Raw genomic sequence first — 20,645 nt, forward strand, 5'->3', positions numbered from 1 at the left:
TTTATATATATATATACATGTATAAACATATATCTGAGTGGAAGTGTACAAAATATTAGTAAAAGGACAAAGTCGAAGTACAGGGATTGTTTCTTACTGATGATCATCATGCTGTTTCACAAAATTCATATGGCAGGGAAAGAGAGCAAGAATAAGCCTATCTCTTTTGCAAAGACCAAAAGTCATGTATGAGTGAACAATAGAGACTGTTGGGAGTTCTCGCTCATGGCTATGTTGCATACACTGGTAATGCAGGCAAACCCCTGATTGGCAACCACAGCAAGGGCTTGGAAGATGACCAGTCTCTGTCTACATCTACAGTGCAGGGTAACACCATGAATGGGGAATCCATCCTTCGAAAATGGAAGGGAGGTTAATATCCACACAATTGATCCATTTATGAGTCGAGAGACCAAAACGTTAGAGGAACATACCCTGACATACCGATACCTTTGTGTACATATATATTCATAGTTGGGTCGCCTTCTGTATTAGGTCACTTGATGGTCAGGACTGGGGCAACTTAATGGAGTATTCCCCTTGGTCCTGTAGTCTTCCCTCTGCTAATATTGTGACCCCGGTTTGACCCTTGGAATTGATTATTGGACTATGTATCCCACCATTACTGATTCTGATAAGGGCTGTCTGCCCCGACCCTTGGACTGTGTGAACACTCTCTTGCTTAACCCTTTGGTAACGTTACAACTGACAGTTGATCTACTGTAGGGAGCTGAAAATGTCCTTAATATGCATTACACCTGAATTGGCAAACTTAGGGATTATCCCAGATGACTACAGGGAGAATCGTAACCAATTCAGAGTTTTTATGGCAGCGCCTACAAAGACTATCCTTCATCAGTGGGTCCAGACAATACCTCTGACCTTGGTATTACTGAAAACTAAACAGTTGTTCATAACGATATTGGACTGGCTGGAGGCCAGAAATTCATACAAGATAGTTTTTTCAACAATGCCCAAATTAGAGATATATTTAAATATACAGTATCTTACAAAAGTGAGTACACCCCTCACATTTTTGTAAATACTTTATTATATCTTTTCATGTGACAACACTGAAGAAATTACACTTTGCTACAATGTAGTAGTGTACAGCCTGTATAACAGTGTAAATTAGCTGTCCCCTCAAAATAACTCAACAAAAAGCAATTAATGTCTATACCTTGGCATCAAGGTGAGTACACCCCTAAGTGGAAATGTCCAAATTTGGCCCAATTAGCCGTTTCCCCTCCCTGGTGTCATGTGACTCATTAGTGTTACAAGGTCTCAGGTGTGAATGGGGAGCAGGTGTGCCAAATTTGGTGTTATCGCTCTCACACTCTCTCATACTGGTCACTGGAAGTTCAACATGGCACTTCATGGCAAAGAACTCTCTGAGGATCTGAAAAAAATTATTGTTGCTCTACATAAAGATGGCCTAGGCTATAAGATGATTGCCAAGACCCTGAAACTGAGCTGCAGCCCCTGAGGGAAAGGCCTCACAATGGTTGACCAAAGAAGTTGAGTGGGCAAGACCATACAGCGGTTTCACAGGACAGGCCTCGCAATGGTCGACCAAAGAAGTTGAGTGCACGTGCTCAGCGTCATATCCAGAGGTTGTCTTTGGGAAATAGACGTATGAGGGCAGCGAGCATTGATGTAGAGGTTGAAGGGGTGGGGGGTCAGCCTGTCAGTGCTCAGACCATACCAATCAAAATGGTCTGCATGTCTCCAGACCTAAACCCTGTGGGGCATCCTCAGACAGAAGGTGGGGGAGCACAAGGTCTCTAACATCTACCAGCTCATCATGGAGGAGTGGAAGAAGGACTCCAGTGGCAACCTGTGAAGCTCTTGTGAACTCCATGCCCAAGAGGGTTAAGGCAGTGCTGGAAAATAGTGGTGGCCACACAAAATATTGACACTTTGGGCCCAATTTGGACATTGTACTCACTTTTGTTGCCAAGGTTTAGACATTAATGACTGTGTGTTGAAATATTTTGAGGGGACAACAAATTTACACTGTTATACAGGTTGAACACTCACTACTTCACATTGTAGCAGAGTGTCACACTGGCAGGCTTGGGTATATTTTTATTCATCAAAACGATTTCTGAAGATCGAGTCTCTGATGTGGTGCCATAGGGAAACCATGTAGACTTCTGGAGCACTAGAAAACACAGAAAAAAAATGCACAAAATAAAAAAAAACTGAGGATTCTTACCTATTTCTTCAATTGCTGTGGTTACTGTCCATGATTGAATGGATATCATGGAACTCGTCCCAGTTACCAAAGTTGGGTTTTGATAGTGGGCCGAGAAAGCAGGTGGAGGGTACAGGATGGGTAATGGACAAATTACGGTGTTCTTAAATACAATTATGCTTAAACATTGTCTCTCTGCTGATATGCAGATCTTGTATCTAACATGCAAAACCTCAATACATTTTGTTTCAAAATAATTGACCCACATTTCTTTAGTTTAAACAATGGAGAGGAAATTTAAGATTTATAATTTATCCAAACTTATCTTATTGAAGGCACAGAGCTTATTATTTGACTACAAGCAACTTTCTTACCTGACACAGTAAGATGGTAAAAAGGTAAAAGGTAAAAGAAAATCCATTGGGGGACTAGAAGTCATCAATCTAACAAAATGCCTTATCATGACCGTAAATCATTAAAATGATCTAAGCAGCTTTCCTATTGTGCTCTATTAAGGTGGTTGGAGGGGAGACCAAGGGGTTGACAAAAAGTAAAGTTGTGACAGATGTGTAACATGATGGTGTATATGAGAGTTTGGCATGTATTTAAATCCTTCAAGCAGGCTTGCTCATGACTCCACTAACTTTTTAAATCTTGTCAATGAGAAAGAATGATTTACCTAACTGCAGAATTGTTAATACAAAATGTCTCAGGGGGTCTGTGTGATGCAAACCAAGGCAACTGTGGGAAGCAATTTATTTCAACAGTGTTTGAGGGGGAATATAAATGGAGCAGTTGAAAACTATAACCACATCATTTTGTACTGTGCGTTAATAATATAAGGAAGGCATATCCAAGATCGTGAATAAAGATATCCTTGAAGTGTATTTGGACCTGTGGGTTTCTTGTCTCTATCAAGTTTTAAATGTTGTCTATAGATGGATTATGTGTGGCCAAAATATAGAAACAATCCAGGTAGGACCTTGAACACCATAACAGTTATTTTTATTGAATAATAGAATATACCTTTAGTACATAGATATGTGAATTTACATACATCTGTTTTATAGGATGTTTTCTTTTATAATGCAGATCTCAGCAAGATCCACTTTTTGAAACAATGAACTGACATCTTCAAGAGGACAATGAATTTAGGTCACCTATGAGAAGACTTGGGTTACAATAAAAAACTTGCTATTGCGAACGTTTTAAAATGGTAGAAAAAGGATGGTGGTTGGATGATTCTAATTTGTCACTACTTACATCTGTAAACTAAAGATTGAATATAAACAGCTGTAAAATACCAATATATACATCTATGATCTATATGATCTTAATGCAGTTGTCACATTTCACTAGTCTAGATTTTCTGTGATATTTGATTTTATGTACATTTCAATACCAGCTATAAAACCAAGCAGCAGCTAAGCGAATGTGCTCTCGAACCAGGTTACATTACTTTTGAAAACTGGAAGCACATTTTCTAGACATGAGTAATTTCACCAATGAGGATGGATTTATCCTTAATGCTTTTTCAAGCAAAATGGTATTACATGCATTATACTTTGTGTTGTTCTTAATCATTTATCTTGTTACAATTTTAGGAAATATGTTGATCATCTTTGTAAGCAGTGTGGATCATCATCTGCAGACCCCCATGTATTTTCTTCTCCGTAATCTTTCTTTCATGGACATATGTTACACCTCTACCACTCTCCCACAAATACTGACCAGTCTTCATTTAAAGTATCCAGCTATCTCATTCGCAGCTTGTATAGCCCAGCAATATTTTTTCCTCACTTTGGCAGCCTCTGAGTCTTCTTTGTTGGCTACAATGGCATATGACCGGTATGTTGCTATTTGTTTTCCACTGAGATATGTCACTATAATGAATAAAGAAGCCTGTCTCAAAATGACAGTTACAACCTGGTTAATTGGATGTATTTATGGAGTAGTTCACACTGCCAACACTTTCAGGCTACCATTCTGTGGTTCTAAAATACTCAACCACTTTTTCTGTGATATCCCTCCATTGTTAAAGATTTCCTGCATTGATACATACTTCAATGAGGTGACTATTTTTGTTGTGGGTGGCTTCCTTATGCTTGGATGCTTCCTCTTGATTTTGGGATCATACATGAGCATTCTTTCATCTATATTCAATATCCCTAAAGGCTTTGGTAGAGAGAAAGCCTTCTCTACCTGTGTATCTCACTTAATTGTTGTCCTGCTTTTTTATGGTAGTGGAAGCTTTATGTATTTTCGTCCAAAATCTAACCACCTGGCTGATAAGGAATGGCTGCTCTCCATTTTCTATACAAGCATTACACCTCTCCTAAACCCCTTGATATACAGCTTGAGAAATAAAGACATCCAAGAGGCATTATTAAAACAGTTAAAGCTTAGAGTGATGCTTAGATATAGTTAGATAATCTAACAAGTATATTAAGGAACCAGAATTCTTGCAAATGAAACAGTTGTGAAAAATTACCGACTATTGTAGCTGGACTTTTAATTATTCTGGTCAGCAAAATATTGAGGAAATGGCTTCTGAGGCAAATGTCTGTGTAAATATTTTTTTTACCCAGTTTGTCCATAACTTAAGACTCAGTTAGATATGTGCCAAAGTAATCACTGTGTTTGGTGTTTGGAGGCGTCTATGCAATAAACCCATATAAACCTTTGTACTGTATTAAAAACATCAATTTATTTAATAGGTTGAATCATTTGGCTCTTTGTTTATCTAAAAGCTAAATTCAATATTGTACGAGGTTCGTGAAGGTTAAGCTATGTTACCCTGTGCTTATTTACTGGTAAGAAAAATATGCAGAAAAAGTTATCAAGCAGCAGCTGCGGTGGGTCAATAGATAAATGCAATGTTAAACAATACAGAAAAATATGGAATGTATGACACTATTATGTTTGTGTGGCATACAACCTTTAAAACAAAACAGTTATTCTTTTTATGATGAAATGCCTTTCCATGTTTGAAATCTACAATAAAAACTAAGGATGCTGCTAATACTAATAATATTTATATTTCCATATGTGGACTACTCGTTGCTACTCCAACCAAAAAAGCCACATTAATCAAGTTCCATTTAAGAAGACACAGTAAATATCAGGTAAATTGCTATTGTGCAGCATTTAAAAAAAAAAAAATGGGATATTTGTGCTGTCAGCAAACTCCAAATGTCCCTTGGACCACAATCAGCCCAGTTTTATCCTGACACTTCAATTAATGCTGCAAAAATATTTTATTATAATATATTGTACTCCAAAATATTGTACTCCATTCTAGGATACAGTAACCACATAGTTGTACAACTATTGCTGAACTTCCACCCAAAAGTTGCTTTTTGATGGTTCTTTATTAAATTGTAAATCATTAAACTTGTGCATTTGGATTTGTACGAAATGCGATTTTAATGAAATTTGCATATGTTAGCAATTCCTACAAATCCTTGAAAATGAGGAGCGACCCCAACAAAACAAACCAAAGAGGCCAGAATTTTCGTTTAAATTTGGTTGTTTTTTTTCCTTCACACACTTTATTATTCTCTCTTCTAGACACATACTCTTCCACAATCAGTGGAAAAGAGTGGGCAGACTTATAGATACAATTAGGAGGGTGCAATCTACAAGACTTCTAAGTGCTTGTTGGATCAATGTTTGTATGTTTCTGCATTGCAACAATAAAAGGATATTCCTTTACTCTACTTTTGTAATTTTAGATTCAGGCTTGGGGAATATTGAGTGGCAGTAAGGTCAAGAGATCTAATGCAATAAGGGAGAATGTCTTAAGACATTTAAGATGGGGTAGTAGCTTCTATATATCAGAGAGGAAATATAGGATAAAGGTAAGCGCTAAAGAGACATGAATTTGAGAAAGAGAATTTTAAAGGTATTTCCTTGGGCCCTGCTCCACGCTCCCTAGCATGCAATGACTCCCTCTGATACCACACAGACAAAAAAAATATTTGCCACATTGACCGTAGATTAGGGGAAGACTGTGAGTCAGTGGAGTCTTCCCTGCTTCTGACCCTACTGTGACATTAGGAGGTCCTCTCCCTCGTAATCATCCCCAGAGTTCCTTTGTCCCCTAATTCACTAAACCACACCTCTCTTTTACTTACTATCTGTATTTCAGGTATAGATCAAATAAACAACACTCTGTATTTGCAGGTATACATAAATAATGCATAGAAACATAGCATAGCAGATATGGGCCAATAGAATAACACAGATTTGTAAGTATAGATCAATTGGAATTCACATAAAAACTCAGCATTAAATGTATAGATAAACCCCCTAAATTACAGGCATAGATCACAGGTTGCACACTCCAAAGGCCAGTCCTGGCGTCCACATTGTCAACATAGAACCTGACCAGCACCCATATTACACACATAGGACCAGCGCCGGCCCGACAATGGAGCCGAGTGGGGCAACCGCTCCAGGCGACACTTTTGAAGGGGCGGCACTTTGCCGCCCCAAGCCCTTTTTTTAAAGCGAAAGAGAGAGAAAGGGGCGCCGAGTGGTTTTCGCTTACCAAGCTGTCAGTACCCGCTCGGCGCCCCTCTCTCCTCTGCGGCGAGTCTCCCTGTTCGGTCTTGGTGCCGGCTTGTAATGCTGAGTGCCGAACAGGGAGACTCGCCGCAGGACTGCTGAAAGCAAGGTAAGTACAAGGGGGGGGGAGGGTAGATAATGGGGGGGGCGGCAGGGACGGAGGGAGAGGAAGGGTAGATAAGGAGGGGAGGGTAGATATTGGGGGGGCGGCAGGGACGGAGGGAGAGGAAGGGTAGATAAGGGCGGGGCGGTATTTTAAAATTCCCCCCAGGCGGCATTTTGCCTTGGGCCGGCCCTGCATAGGACATGCCATCTTTGTCCCCAAACAGCCCAGCATGTGTCAACTTTGTCCCCAAATAGCCCACCCTGTGCCATCTTTGTCCCATAGTCACCAAGGCTTGACTTGGTGACTTGGTCCCCAAGGCTTAAACACCCTGCCTGTGACATGTTTGCCTTTGCACAAATCAATTATACATCTATTATACACAATCATTTATTCTCTCACTCTTTCACACAAATTATTTACGCATTAATGCATTCTCACAAATCCTTTAATTCTATCAATCTTCCACCTAATTCATCCACACATTTAATCATACTCTCACTCATTCACACTCTCACTATCTACCCTCTCCCACCTTTGAAGTTCACTTACCTTGCAGAAGTCCTGCGGTGGGAAAATGAGGCCTCTGTCCTGCTGCTCTGCAACATAGCAGATGAAAAAGAAGAGGAAGAAAAAGCAGAAGCAAATGTGGTCGGAGAAAATAGGGAAACATGAGCGTAAAGAGTGAATTAGAGTATAAGGGAGTGAGTTAGAGTGAATGCGGGCACTAGGCAACAAAATTCCCCCACATTTTTTGTCGAACTGAATGGGCAGTGAACGAAATTCGTTGCCCAAAAATAAATGAGACAAAAGTGAATCGAAAAATTCTTCTGAAATGATTTCGGCCCATTTGCACATCTAGTCTATTTCTTTCAATGGAAGCTCAAGAAAAGAGATACAATCAATGGAGAAAAATGGTGTTTGGTATTGTTAGATTCAGACTGGCCAACTTCAGTCCATCAGGACCTGTCAGACTACCCTGAGGCCAAAAACAGCAGTGAGTAAGACAGTTTCTCAACATTTTCCTGATGGGGCTTAGTGTGCCTGCAGATAAACAGGAAACTGATGATTTAGTTGGAATTTTTCATGCAGCTGCAGAGGGAAACTCATCTGCACTTTTCTTTTAGCCACCTCATCCGCTGCTCAAGCATCCACTGTATCTCTTACAGTATAAGAGGTTTAGTGTCATGGTTGTTGCCTGCTGCAAACCAGTCCACCACTCAGAGCTTGTGAATGTTGCCCTCAATGACCATATTCTGGAATGTTTAGTTTATTGACATTATGTTCCTGGGAACATGGATAAAGTGGTTACATCTAGAAGCCCGAATCAGAAAATGGACTGCTTCCTCACATCATGACCAATAAGGTGCAGAGGTTCTTAAAGCTACCCAGAGCATAATCGTTTGCAAACATTTAAACCTAAACTGAGAGCATATAAATTATGTAGGCGGTGGTGTCAGTTTGATTGATGGTTTGGTGTTTGCGATCATAGCAAGACCAAAAATGTACTTCAACATGCAGGATAGTATTTTATGTTTCTTATTGATGATACTTGACAGACCATTTCAGAGAGCTGCTGCTTCTTCCTCTACAGGGATGACAGCGCCTTAAACAAAGGTACGTGTGCTGATGATACAGCATACATGCATTATTGCAGCTACTATACAACTCAAATCCGGCAAAGACATTGCTGCAGAAACAGGTGCCAAGGATAAAAGAAGTGAGGAATCCAGTGAGTATCCAAATACTTCTTGATTGCAAGGTATTACAGGAAGCACACATGATTTAGCATTGACAGTAAACTATCTATAGAACAGCAATTAAGTTCCACCTTTATGGTCCTGCCGTTAACACAGCATATTGACAATGAGGGGAGCAGGGTGCACAATGTATCTTATGAAAGGCCGGTAAAGGCCATATGATGTCATATCCTGCACGCTGCTGATTGGCAGGTGTGGAAATACTGGCAGACCCCTGCATTCCTACTTCCATTGGGCTAGACCAAAATTATTCACAAAGAGGGGAGCCATATAAATACAAGCTGTGGGCCCAAGGCATCCAGGGAGAGCAACTTTAAAGGACAGATAGAGAGAATGTTGCAGGTAAGTTAAGGGTGGCGCAATAAATAGTATGTTTGTATGTTAGAATGAGAATGTATGCATAAATGTGTGCATGTTAACAGGAATGTGTAAGTGAGCATGAATGTGTATGTGTACTTGTGTAGGTGTTTGTGTATGCACGCATGGATGTGCAAGTATTTGTGTATTAGCATGAACGTGTAAGTGTTTGGGGCAAAGATCACACAGGTGGGCTGTTTGGGAGGACTAACAGGCTGTGTCAGAAACCTCAGCATTAGCCTAGTATCCTCATGCCCCCTGCTATCTTTGTTCAGGTTACTGAAACACTTGTAGCCAATCTTGTCATAAGTGGCCTGTATATACCAGTGTTCCTGCCAGCGTCTCTTGCTAAAACCCTGCGGTTCCTGGCCCTGGAGTATTGTTTGTGATGTTGTCTTGATCCAAACACTTGATTTCCCTCTGTTTGGATTATTGATTATCTGGCTATTTTACATTGGGCCGTTCTTAGTTTTTGCCTCCGTCTCATCCTATTGTACCATCATCTCCCTAGACTCTGCTGTTGTCTTACAGTCTCCCTAGACATTTCTGCCAGTTTCCTCAGTCTGTCTGCCAGTCTCCAGACCCTGCCATCTGCCAGTTCCTTAGTCCATCAGTCTTGTTCCAGTATATGACGCCTAGGAAGAAGACTAAATCTGCAGCAGACGACCATCTACAACCAGGCACATCTATACCTGCCTCACAGGGTTCCGAGACCAAACCTGTCCCTGCACAGAGACCCCCACCTAATCCAGTTCCCGCAGCCATGACAAGCTGAAGGAACAGGCAGGCTGTTTAGCAGTAATGACAAGCTGTTTGTGGTAAGATAGCACAAACAATCTATTTGCGTGCAGTGACAAGATGTTTGGGGGAAAAGATGGAACAAACAAGCTGTTTGGGGGCAGTAGAAAGCTGGCTAAGATGGCACAGGCAGACTGTTTGTAAATATAGCAATAGTAAACTGTTTAGGGGGACAGACAGCTGTTGGGGGAAAGATGGAACAGACAAGCTATTTGGGGTAAAGATGGCACAAACAAGGTATTTGAGGGCAAATATGACAGAGACGTGCTGTTTGGGTGCCAAAGGTGACACTGTGGGACATGTTGCTTGTGAAGTCAGGAAGCTTGGGGCAATTTTCGCACCAGGACCCTGTGGTTCCTAGTTATGCTCCTGTGTAAAATTAATATGAATTAATAAAAAAATATTGTTGAATACTGTATGGATATGAAGGAGGCATGTTAAGGGAAGGGTATTATGATGATGGAGAAGTAAAGGATTGGTATAGAGAGGATGAGAAGTTATGTTAAGGAGCATGAAGATGGGGGGGTGATTGTGGTGCAATATGGGTTGCTAATGATAGGGGATGGAAATGGTGGTGGGGAGGAATATGATGATGGGGGTATGAGTATGGTGATTGAAGGATAATGATTGTGGTTGAGTATTGGAATAATTTGTTAGGGGTATGGTGATGGTCAGGGGAAGCTCTACGCTAACACACACACATGCATACATACATACATGTACACATACCCACTAACTCTTAAGACATACACATACAATTACACATTCTAACATCAAAGACCTATGCATACACACACACACACAGCCCTTCCAACACCATACACACACATATGCATACACATAGCCACTCTATGTGGTCGCTTGGGTTCTCGTGGGGTGGAAGTGCGGAGGAGCTGTTCTGGGCGTGGTGGGCACTTGGTTAGTAGGGTCAGTGGGCCTCCGGAGGTGGAGGATCAGCAGCATCAGGCGATGCAGCTGGGGAGCGCGGCTGCGGTGGCAGCCACTCCATGGGCTTCTTCAGCGGCAACACAGGATTCCACGGCCCATCGGTTTGGCACAGATTTATGTTGCAGCTGCTTAGCGTATAGCCCAGGGCACAGACAGGGAGAGGGTCGTTCGAGGGGTTGTTATAGAGGTTTCGGGCTTTAGTGGAGGCGGAGGGGGCAAAAGACAAGGAGTCGGTTTGTCCTCGGGGTGTGAGGGGTGTTGGAGTTGGGGGTGCAGAGATCTGACAGCACAGGCAGTAAACAGTTGCAGTGTGGGTAATCCATTTGGCAGGACCGAAGGAGGGGGGGCAGGGGCATCAGCTAGTTTTGTAGAGGGCGAAGGAGAAGGTGACAGAGAGGCTTTGGCAGGTGCCATGTCTCTCTCGTGGGCGTTTTGGGAGTGCATCTGAAGTCTGAGGTAAAAGAGAAAATATGAAAGGGGAAGCACGTGGAGTTGTTCTCTTTGCTTCTTCCGGAGGAGTCGCTCAACACAAAAAAGGACGATTCTGTAGAAAGGGGGACAGTAAGAAGGAGGAGGATGAGAAGAAGTGCAAGTACAGAAAGGTTCCCGAAAACTTTCAGGAACTGGCTGCACCTCTTTTGTATATTGGTGAGCATTATCGGGAGAAATCATTCTTACTTTGTTATGTTGATGGGATATGGGAGGCATATTGGATGTATGAGGGCTCGGCGTGGTGGTGTTATGACGAGCAGTTTCGTCACCGCCTGGTGGCTAACTGGGTATATGATGTGACCAGATGGACCTTCCCCTATGGCTGAAGCTGATGATGGTGCAGAAGGCTTTGCAGGGAACTTCGTTGTCTGCAAATAGAAAAGGGACCTGCTGGCTGTTTAACGATAGCCAGTACAAGTGGGGAGCCTTGTGCAAATGGGCGTGGCAGTAATAATAGCATGTCCAAATGCTTTAAGCAGGGAAAGGTGGGGCTGGCTCAGGTCAGTCTGGGGCTAAAGGGGAGAATGACGGTGATATGCGACGCAGCGCTGTCATGGCTAAACTGCTATAGTAAGCAGGCGGACGTGGCATTTCTGGACGCTGGGTTTGTGCATGGATTTCCCTTCCCATTTGTACCCAGGGATTTTGCGGCGCAATTTGAAGTCGGTGTTGGTTTATCCTGAGGCGGTACACAATAAGTTGCCTGGAGAGGTTCAGTTAGGCCGTAGGGCTGGCCTTTTCATGGGGCCGCCATTGGTTGGGTTTCGGGTGTCCCCCTTAGAGGTGGTGCTAAAACGTGAGGTGGGTAAGTTACGTCTTATCCACCATTGCTCATATCCTAAGGGTGCATCATTAATGACAACATTGCTAAGGAACTGTGCTTGGTCTCTTGCACTTTCTTTGATAGGGATATGGTGCGTGAGGCTGGGCTGGGAACATTTATGGCAAAGGCGGACATGGAGTACACTTTTTGCCTGCTTCCCATATACTCGGATTGCTACCATCTGTTGGGTTGCTGGTTTGATGAGGCGTTCTGGGCCTCCCAATGGGTTGCTCCATTTCATGTGCCTATTTCTAGAGGTTTAGTTCCTTTTTGGAGTGGGTGCTGCATGAGAAGGCGGCGGGCTGTCACTCCATGGTTCAGTACTTTTTTTATTTCTCATTTAACCTGGCTTTTTTGGAATTATTCCCTTTGGTGGTATCCCTGACATGTGTGGCTGGCGGATGCGCAATCGCATGGTGGTGTTTTCCTCCAATAATTTGCCTGTTGGTCATTCGGTTAATATGTTGTCGGTTTTAGTGGTTAAGTTGCTCCGGTGGCTTGTTTTGTTATGTATGGCATTGAATGTGTTATTTCGGCTAAGCATGTTCCGGGGTATAAGAATGTAATCGCTGATTCTCTTTCTTGCTTTCTGTGGGATCGGTTTTGGTGGGAGGCCCCCGGGGTGGATGCAGTGGGCTTTCCTTTCCCCGCAGGTGATGTGGCGGCTCGAGACTCCTTGCTTGTGTGAAGCCATGGCTGGTTAATCCGGGGAAGTCTGTGCAAGGGGGTTTGGCATGGTATGTGAAATGCTCGGTTGTGGTGTGGTTATGGTCTTCAAAGACGGATATTGGGGCATGGAAGGCAGGTGCGGTTGTATGCTTTGCCAGGTGACGTCATTTGTCTAGTGCAGTGTGTGCACAGGTATTTGGGTGTTCAGCTAGTAGGTGGGGTGTCATAGGGATTTGTCGCTGATATTCCAGTTCTTGCAGGTCATGTGGCAGGGCCTCGGAAAGCTTGGGTTGGAGTCGTCTGAGTCCGGTACGTATTCATTCCGCATATGGGCAGCGTGATTGGGGTTGGGTGAGGGCGTCATCCAGAAAATTAGACCGCGGCTTGTTTTTGCAGATATATCAGGCCGCAGTGGTTGGTGAGTTAATTGTGGGGCAGGCTTTGGTTGTGAGTGTTTTTTCTCTTCCTCTTTATTTTTTTTACATTGCAGGGCCTCGTTTCGTCACCTGAATCGTTGGCCACTTGGAATCTTATGTGTATTGGGCCCGGCGGAGTACCACTTGGGTGCGGGACATGTTCTGGGATGGGGTGTAAAGTTGTGGAGTTTATTAGGTTAGGGGTTTGCCCATTTGTGGTTGTTAGTGTGGAAGATTGGGCGGGATGTTGAGCATTTGTTAGAACTGGTCCCTGTGGTGATGTTGGTGTGGTCGGAGATGATTCCAAGGCTTCATTGGCACCATGCTAGAGATAGGGCGGCTATAGAGCATAGCTCTTACAAGGTCAACAAGCTTATGGCAAGTTTTATACACAAGGGGAAGGGGGTAGTTGTTTGGCATGTTGCTTTGGAAGGGTTTTGCCCTAGTTTGTTTATTAAGGATGGGGTGCATCTGTCAGAACTGGGGCTTGATTCCTTTAGTTTTTCTTTTGCAGAGGGGATAGAAAATACCTTGTTTTTCTTGGGGGGAACCCATCCAGCCTACGGTGCAAGGGCTGGGCTCTTGGTGGAAATTTGCCAGGTATCCAGGGGGTTAATGTGGTGGTAAGAGAACTGTTGGTAATAACTGATGGAAGGTTCTTGGCTGGTGGTGCTTGGAACATCAGGTCAGGGTGGGGGCATCGGGTATGTCCCTTTCCTAAGTGGTATTTGGATCTGGTACCTGGATTACTTGGCAAGCTTAATTGGTTTGTTGTTTATTTTTACCTGTTTATGTTTTGAGTCATTGTCTTTGTTAACACACCTAAAAAAACTTGGCTATAGCCTTTTCTTATCCAAAATGAAATTTGTGTGGTGTTTTCAATGTTTGGATAAGTGGGGGGTAAGCATAGCCCAGAAGTTGAGGCTACAACAGTCAGCTACAAGCGCAAGTTGGCTTTAATGGATTTCTGAGTTTGCTTCTGCACTTGCAGCTTATTAAACAGACCCAAATGTCATAATGACTACTGCCACCTGCAAGTTTGCGTAATATATATTATGTATAATTTACACCAGATGAAGCTTAGTAAACTTCATATCATGTATTTTGTCAGTGGGTATAATGCATACCCACAAATGTCTAAAAAACAATTTTGTATATTATGTTTCTGTTGAGTACATTTTCAGTAGTGGAATAATTACTGTCACACAGGGAACATTTTAAGACTATGTCCCATGTGTTTTCATCTGACAAGTTTCTTTACTAATTGGGGTATCCACAGAGAAAATCTGTTAAAGTCATAGCTATACCAACCTCTTAAATACAAGGGATGCCTTCCCTTCTTAGAGTCTTAGAACTTCTAAAAACAATAGTTGTCTATACATATACACATATCCTACTGTTAACATATGGCAAAAATCAGCTTGTGGGAAAGTATATGCGTTATGCACCAAGTTGGCATTTAATGGTAAGTTTTGGATACAAATAATACAGCAACATTTTGATTATTTGAAAATATAACAACCTTGCTTTTACAAGAATTGTGCTTAAAAATAGTTTTATTCTTACTATTGAGTTAAACTCTTCCTGATAGTTGTTAAATGGTACAGGAGTTAAGCATTTATTCTTTGTAAGGTCAGTGAAGGACCTGTATTCTGGTTACTTGCCTTAATCACATAGCTCTGGAAGGGGCATTTAATCTTTAAATTTGTGTTAATATGTTGTTGAAAATGCCCTATAGAAGGGAAAATGTGCAGCCAAGATAGGATACATGTTTCTCGTCTGCTTTTAAAGTCTATATTTTATGCTTACATGTATTAGAACAATATAATTAAGAGAGTTTACCTCAGAGTGGAAAGTTGAAGTTTCAACGCCTTGCCTTCAATATAAATTCTGAAGGGTAAATCCCAATAAGCGTTTGCTGTAGAAAGACCTGGCCCTTTTTTCCAGAAGAGACCAGATTTGATGCTTCAAAATGAACAGCGAATAAATGGAATTGAAAGCATATTTTGCCTGCAAGCTGTCTTACTAACGTCTCCCTTTTGTGTATACATCTGATTATGTAACATTCATTCACTTTCTGTGCCTTATAATTGGGAATGTATCCTGAGTACAATGTATTATTTTTGCTAATATTTGTAAATAATACAAATTATAATTTCTAGTGTTATAGACGAGACAACCATAAATCAAAATTATGTTTTTTTCAGGAATTGATCATGGAGTCAAGCAATGACACTACCTCTGGATTCTATATTGTAGGATTCTCTCATGTTCCTGGCTGGGAAGGTCTTTTCAGCTTTTCCCTGTCACTTATTTATTTATCGGCCATTTTCAGTAATCTATTTATTCTTTCCATGATCTTTGATGATCCTCGTCTCCACACCCCCATGTACTTCTTCCTTGGGAACTTATCTTTCCTGGATGTAGGCTTTATATCAACCACTGTACCCAAAGTGCTGTTAAGCATGTTGACTAATAAGTATATTTCTTTTCCTGGTTGTCTTGTCCAACTATTTTTTTATGTCTTACTGGAAGGTACAGAAGCTTTTTTGCTCTCAGCCATGGCATATGACCGTTATGTGGCCATTTGTTCTCCATTGCATTATAACATTATTATGAATGCAAAAGCATGCACTATTCTGGCTATTTTTTCCTGGATTTTTGGTTGTGTGAATTCTACAATTCATACAGCTCTCACCTTCTCTCTACCCTTTTGCAATTCCCATCTGGTAGATCACTTTTTCTGTGATATTCCACCCCTCCTCCAATTGTCCTGCACAGATACCCACATTAACAAAATGGTCCTATTTACAGTTGGAGGGGTGTGGGTAGGTATAAGTCCACTTTTATTTATACTAGTCTCTTATTCCTATATTTTGGCCACCATTATTAAAATACACTCAATACAGGGAAGAAGGAAAGCTTTTTCCACCTGTTCGTCTCATATAATGGTGGTGGCATTATTCTTTGGGGCAAGTTTGTTCAATTACATACAACCTTCCTCAAGTTATTCTTTAGAGAAGAAAAAAGTGGTTTCAGCCTTATATAGCATTTTGCCACCAGTTTTTAATCCTTTCATATATAGTTTACGAAATGATTCTGTTAAAGGAGCCATCCTGAGAGTCAGAGCTGAATTAAGCTCCTACAGAACCTGGAGATGAAAAGGGGTCACTTTAATTATTAAAAAAGTACAATGAAGTCTGTCATTCAGGAACTTATTATATGTAATACCAGCCAGATTCTACCAATATCCAGTTTCTATATCAAACAGGCAGAATGATCAGTAATTTTTCTTTTTAAAATATCATTGAATCTCCTTTCTAAAAACTCTTTATGAAACCTGTCATCTTATGTTCTCAATTAGGATACAGATCTCTGTATCAACCATGATTTGTAATGGCATGTGGTTAACATACAGAAGTGTCTTCTCACAATTTCGAAGAAGCAGTACTGTATTTATATGGAAGTTAGGTTTTGTGTTAAATGAAAATTCCAAGAAAGGGTCTTTTACGAACTCTGTATCAATAATCCCTCATTCAACTCTCCAGCATCTTTTAAGAGGGGCAGAAAATCGTGAGCTGTTGCTAAGTATAGATGAATTATTAAAAGAAAAAAAGCTGTATACAAAAAAAATATTTATTGACAGACAACGGGAATGTATATTTCTATGTATAGAGCTTTCCTGAAAGTTGTGTCACTGATTAATCTTCTTTAGGGTACCCTAAACTGTTTTAAAACCCAATAAGTTGGCTTTTAGTAGTGTATATCGAAGAAAGCTAGATAAAAGTTATAATCTTGAAAATAAAATGTAAACAAAAACTTGCATGTCCTTGCCTGCAAGTCACAAAATTTAATTACCTGCACAAGATATATATATATTTAGAATAGAAACCAAAATTATAATCCTCCCAATGTTTAGTGTATACCATGAGGTATGTGGGGTTGTATCAGCCTGGTAAGACCTTCATGACATTCCATGCCATCATGAAAAAAGTGCCTGAAAACTTATCATGATGACATGGAACATCATTGTAACAGGTTCACCAAGAGAGCTGTAGTAACTCCCAGAGATCACCCAGATGTATCCTCCTGTTGTCCCCGAAATCACTTCCAGCACCAGTCAGCATGCACGCCTTGGGACCCTGCTATGTGTACCCAATAAGTACACACAACTACCTTGAATTGAGTACAGCAGGAATGAACAGTTTATTGTTGTAAAACATATACTCATATAGCCACAGAACTGCATTAACATAAAGTAACAGATACATGTATTCAACCCAACCTTTAATTCCCCTGGCAGCAATCCGATTGATGGGATTAGTTAAACAATGGAGTTCCTACCCGTACTGTCTTTGTTTGACAGCCAGGCTGGAGCCATCTCTGAGTACCTTGGGGCTCTGTATGACAGGTCATTCTGTCACATATCTCCCCTTTAAAAAGAAGACTGAACTGAGGCCAGACCAAACCCGGGTATGCAACCAGTTCAGTCGGAGAGCACAGCTCTGTTGCTCCTAGAGTTGTGGATGCAAGGGGCTGCCAAGAGGCACCTGGCCAACTGACCAGTACTGGGGTGCACGGGTCCCAGGCGAGGACAACATTCCCACTCATCAGGGCAGGGAGACAGGGTCCAGAATCTGTGGGTAGCAGGCTTGTTTTCAGTCCTCTCCAGGGGCCCCAGTGATGGACAGTTCCGTCACACACGCCATCACAATCATGATTAAAGTTGCAGGGTGCTTGCCTGTTCACACCAACACCCACAGGTTCTTGGTGCAGGGGACTGCCTGCATCCAAGGCAGTCCTTGGGAATCATAATCCACCCTTACCATGCCAGAAGTCTTGTGTGATGAGGTGATCATGCCAGACTTCCTTTATGGATGGACGCCTCACATTTCCAATAAAGGTGATACTTCATTCAAAGGGAATGTTCAAGGTTGATCTGTTAATGATCAGTAGACTTGTGCATTCGGATTCATAGGAATTGCAAATTCACCGAAGTTTGGTGTACAAATCCGCGAAAACGAGTCCAAACCCCCCATGAAAAAACATTTTTAGCTGAAATTCTCTCTCACACTTGCATTTTGGTTCACTCTGTCTCTCATGCTCGCTAAATGTTTCGCTACTCTGCCAACCACTTCCACTTCTGTCAACCACTTCCACATCTTCTTCATCTTCTATCTTCTCCCTTCTCTTCTATCGGCTATCTTCTATCTTCATCCACATCCCTGCAGACATAACCTGGCGGGAATTCACACTTGTCATGACATCCTCTCCCTGATCCTCCAATCAGACTGCCTCCCTTCAGCTTACCAAGACATTTTGGACAATGCTATGCTTCTTTGTGGGAACAGTTTCGGGCAAGCCCTTTTCTATTCCAGCAGGACTGTGCGACAGTACACAAAGCAAGGTCCATAATGACATTGTTGGATGAAATGTTCAGGGGAGAAATAGGGAAAAAAGGGGAGAGATAATGAGAAGGATGAAAGATGGTGACAAAGGGATCCCACCACAGGAGATGGGGAGAAAGGAGAGAGGTACATAGTATAGAATCGATAGTAAGAAAATGGAGAGATAAAGAGAAATATATGGGAGAGATAATAAAGATAAGATGAGAAGGGGAGAGATAAAGAGAAGGGGGAGATGTTGAGAAAGAGGAGAAATAATGAGATAGAGATAAAGAGCAGGAAGGATAAAGAAAGAAGAGAGATACAGAGAAAATGGAGAAATTAGATCAAGAGAAAGGAAAGGAAGATAATAAGAGATGAATAGGAGAAAGATTGGAAGATATAATGAGAGATGAGGAAAAAGTAGAAAAATGGGGAGAAAGGGGGAGAGATAACAAGAAGTGGGAGAGATGATGGGAAAAGGTGGTAAGAATGAGAAAAGAAAATAGGAAAGGGGAGAGAGATAGGGAGAAAATGGAGAGAGAGAAAGAGGAGAGAAAATGGAAATAAAGAAAAAGGGAAGAGATGGAACAATGAAAAAGAGGAGAGAAAATGTGAAAAGAGAATCAAAGGAGAAAGAGATTAAAGAGAAGGGAGAGAGGTAGGGACAAAGGGGAGAGAAAAAGGGAAATAGGAGGGGAGATACATATAAACAGTACCGTTATGGGAAAATGAGAGATAAAGAGAAAAATGAAGATAAAGAGAATGAGGAAAAGAAAGATGAGGAGAGAGAGAAAGATGAACAGAGATAATGAGAAAGGGGGAAGTAAAGAGGAGAGATAAAGAGAAAGGAAAGAGGTAGAAAGAAAAAAGAGATAAAGAGAAAGAAGAAAGATAAAGAAAAAGGGGAGATGTAAAGCAATGGGCGATATAGGGAGAAAAGGGAGAGATGTGAGAAATAAAGATAAAAGGGGGATATGAGATAAATAGAAGTGGGAGAGATACTAAGATAAAGGATGATCAAATATGAAGGAGAGAGATTAAGAGAAAGAGGAGAGATAAAGTGAATTTCTCCCCCCTTAATTCTCCCTCTTTTTTTCTCTCCTCTCAGCTCTGTGTTTATTATTTCAGGTGTAATGTCTATTTGCAGTCTCTAAAGGTCACCTGTCTGAGTAAAATAACCATGAATGCTACCAACTGCACCAGCTGCCTCTCAGTCCAGGCCTACTGCTGCTGCTGCTCTGTATTTTCCCTGTGCTATTGCTAACAGCTTTCTGTGTGGATCCTACTCGTTCTGACCTGGCTTAATACGACCTGATTCTGCTTGTTCCTGTGATCTTCTGATTCTGATCGTGTCTTTTCTGTCTGTTCCTGCCATATCTGAGTCCAAAGTGCCTGCCCTATTCCTTTCCCTATCTGAGTCTGAGTTGTTTGTGGGCTATCCAGACTAAGCGGCCTGTCCGTGTGGGCTATGCAGCCTAAGCGCCCAGTCCGTGTGGGCTATCCAACCTAAGCGCCCTGTCCGTGTGTGCTATCCAGCCACAGCGCCCTATACATGAGGGCCATCCAATCTACGCGGCCTGTCCGTGTGGGCTATCCAGCCTAAGCGCCCTGTCTATGTGGGGTATCCAGTCTAAGCGCCCTGCAATGTGACTTTTCAATCAGTGTATTTACCTACAGCCTGTATCCTGTTTGTGCTTTGTTTTGGTATATGAACCACTCCAGTGTATACTTCTGTTTAGAGTTTTTATTTTAATCCAGCCCTGTGTCTGACTCTCTCTGATTGCCTGTACAGTTGGTCGCCATGCACTACAGGGTACAGACAGAGCTCCAGGTATCCCCTGCAACTTGGCTCCCATCTGACCCATGTCCTAACACATACATTCTCACTCTCCCTGTCTTCCATCATCACTGCAGCTCTCTCCACACAACTTGCCTTTCCATCTCCCTCTTACCTCACATGGAGCACTGTCTTCAGTGTAGCTTGAATTCTCTTTGTGAGCTACCACAACGCTGCAATCCTACTACCTCGAGGTCATGCACATACCTGTGAATGCTTATGGTTTGGCCCTGGGTCTCAGGGTTTTTGCCCATATCTTATGATATAGATATTTATTTATTTTATTGGG

General features: G+C 41.8%; 2 protein-coding genes across 2 annotated transcripts; both read left to right on the forward strand.

The window, feature by feature from the left end:
- The first annotated feature begins 3,686 nt into the window (after positions 1-3,686).
- Positions 3,687-4,625, forward strand: LOC128465967 (olfactory receptor 2D3-like). Its single transcript, XM_053448214.1, has one exon. It carries the CDS (start codon positions 3,687-3,689, stop codon positions 4,623-4,625), a length of 939 nt encoding a protein of 312 aa, XP_053304189.1.
- Positions 4,626-15,348: 10,723 nt separating this feature from the next.
- On the forward strand, positions 15,349-16,293 carry LOC128466127 (olfactory receptor 5V1-like). The gene has a single exon (XM_053448226.1). It carries the CDS (start codon positions 15,349-15,351, stop codon positions 16,291-16,293), a length of 945 nt encoding a protein of 314 aa, XP_053304201.1.
- The last annotated feature ends 4,352 nt before the right edge of the window (positions 16,294-20,645 follow it).

This window comes from Spea bombifrons, chromosome 1 (genome assembly GCF_027358695.1).
Source record: "Spea bombifrons isolate aSpeBom1 chromosome 1, aSpeBom1.2.pri, whole genome shotgun sequence".
Classification (NCBI taxonomy): Eukaryota; Metazoa; Chordata; class Amphibia; order Anura; family Pelobatidae; genus Spea; species Spea bombifrons.

Coding starts and splice junctions, on each gene's coding strand:
- LOC128465967 (XM_053448214.1), top strand. CDS start 3,687: ATGAGTAATTTCACCAATGAGGATGGATTTATCCTTAATGCTTTTTCA.
- LOC128466127 (XM_053448226.1), top strand. CDS start 15,349: ATGGAGTCAAGCAATGACACTACCTCTGGATTCTATATTGTAGGATTC.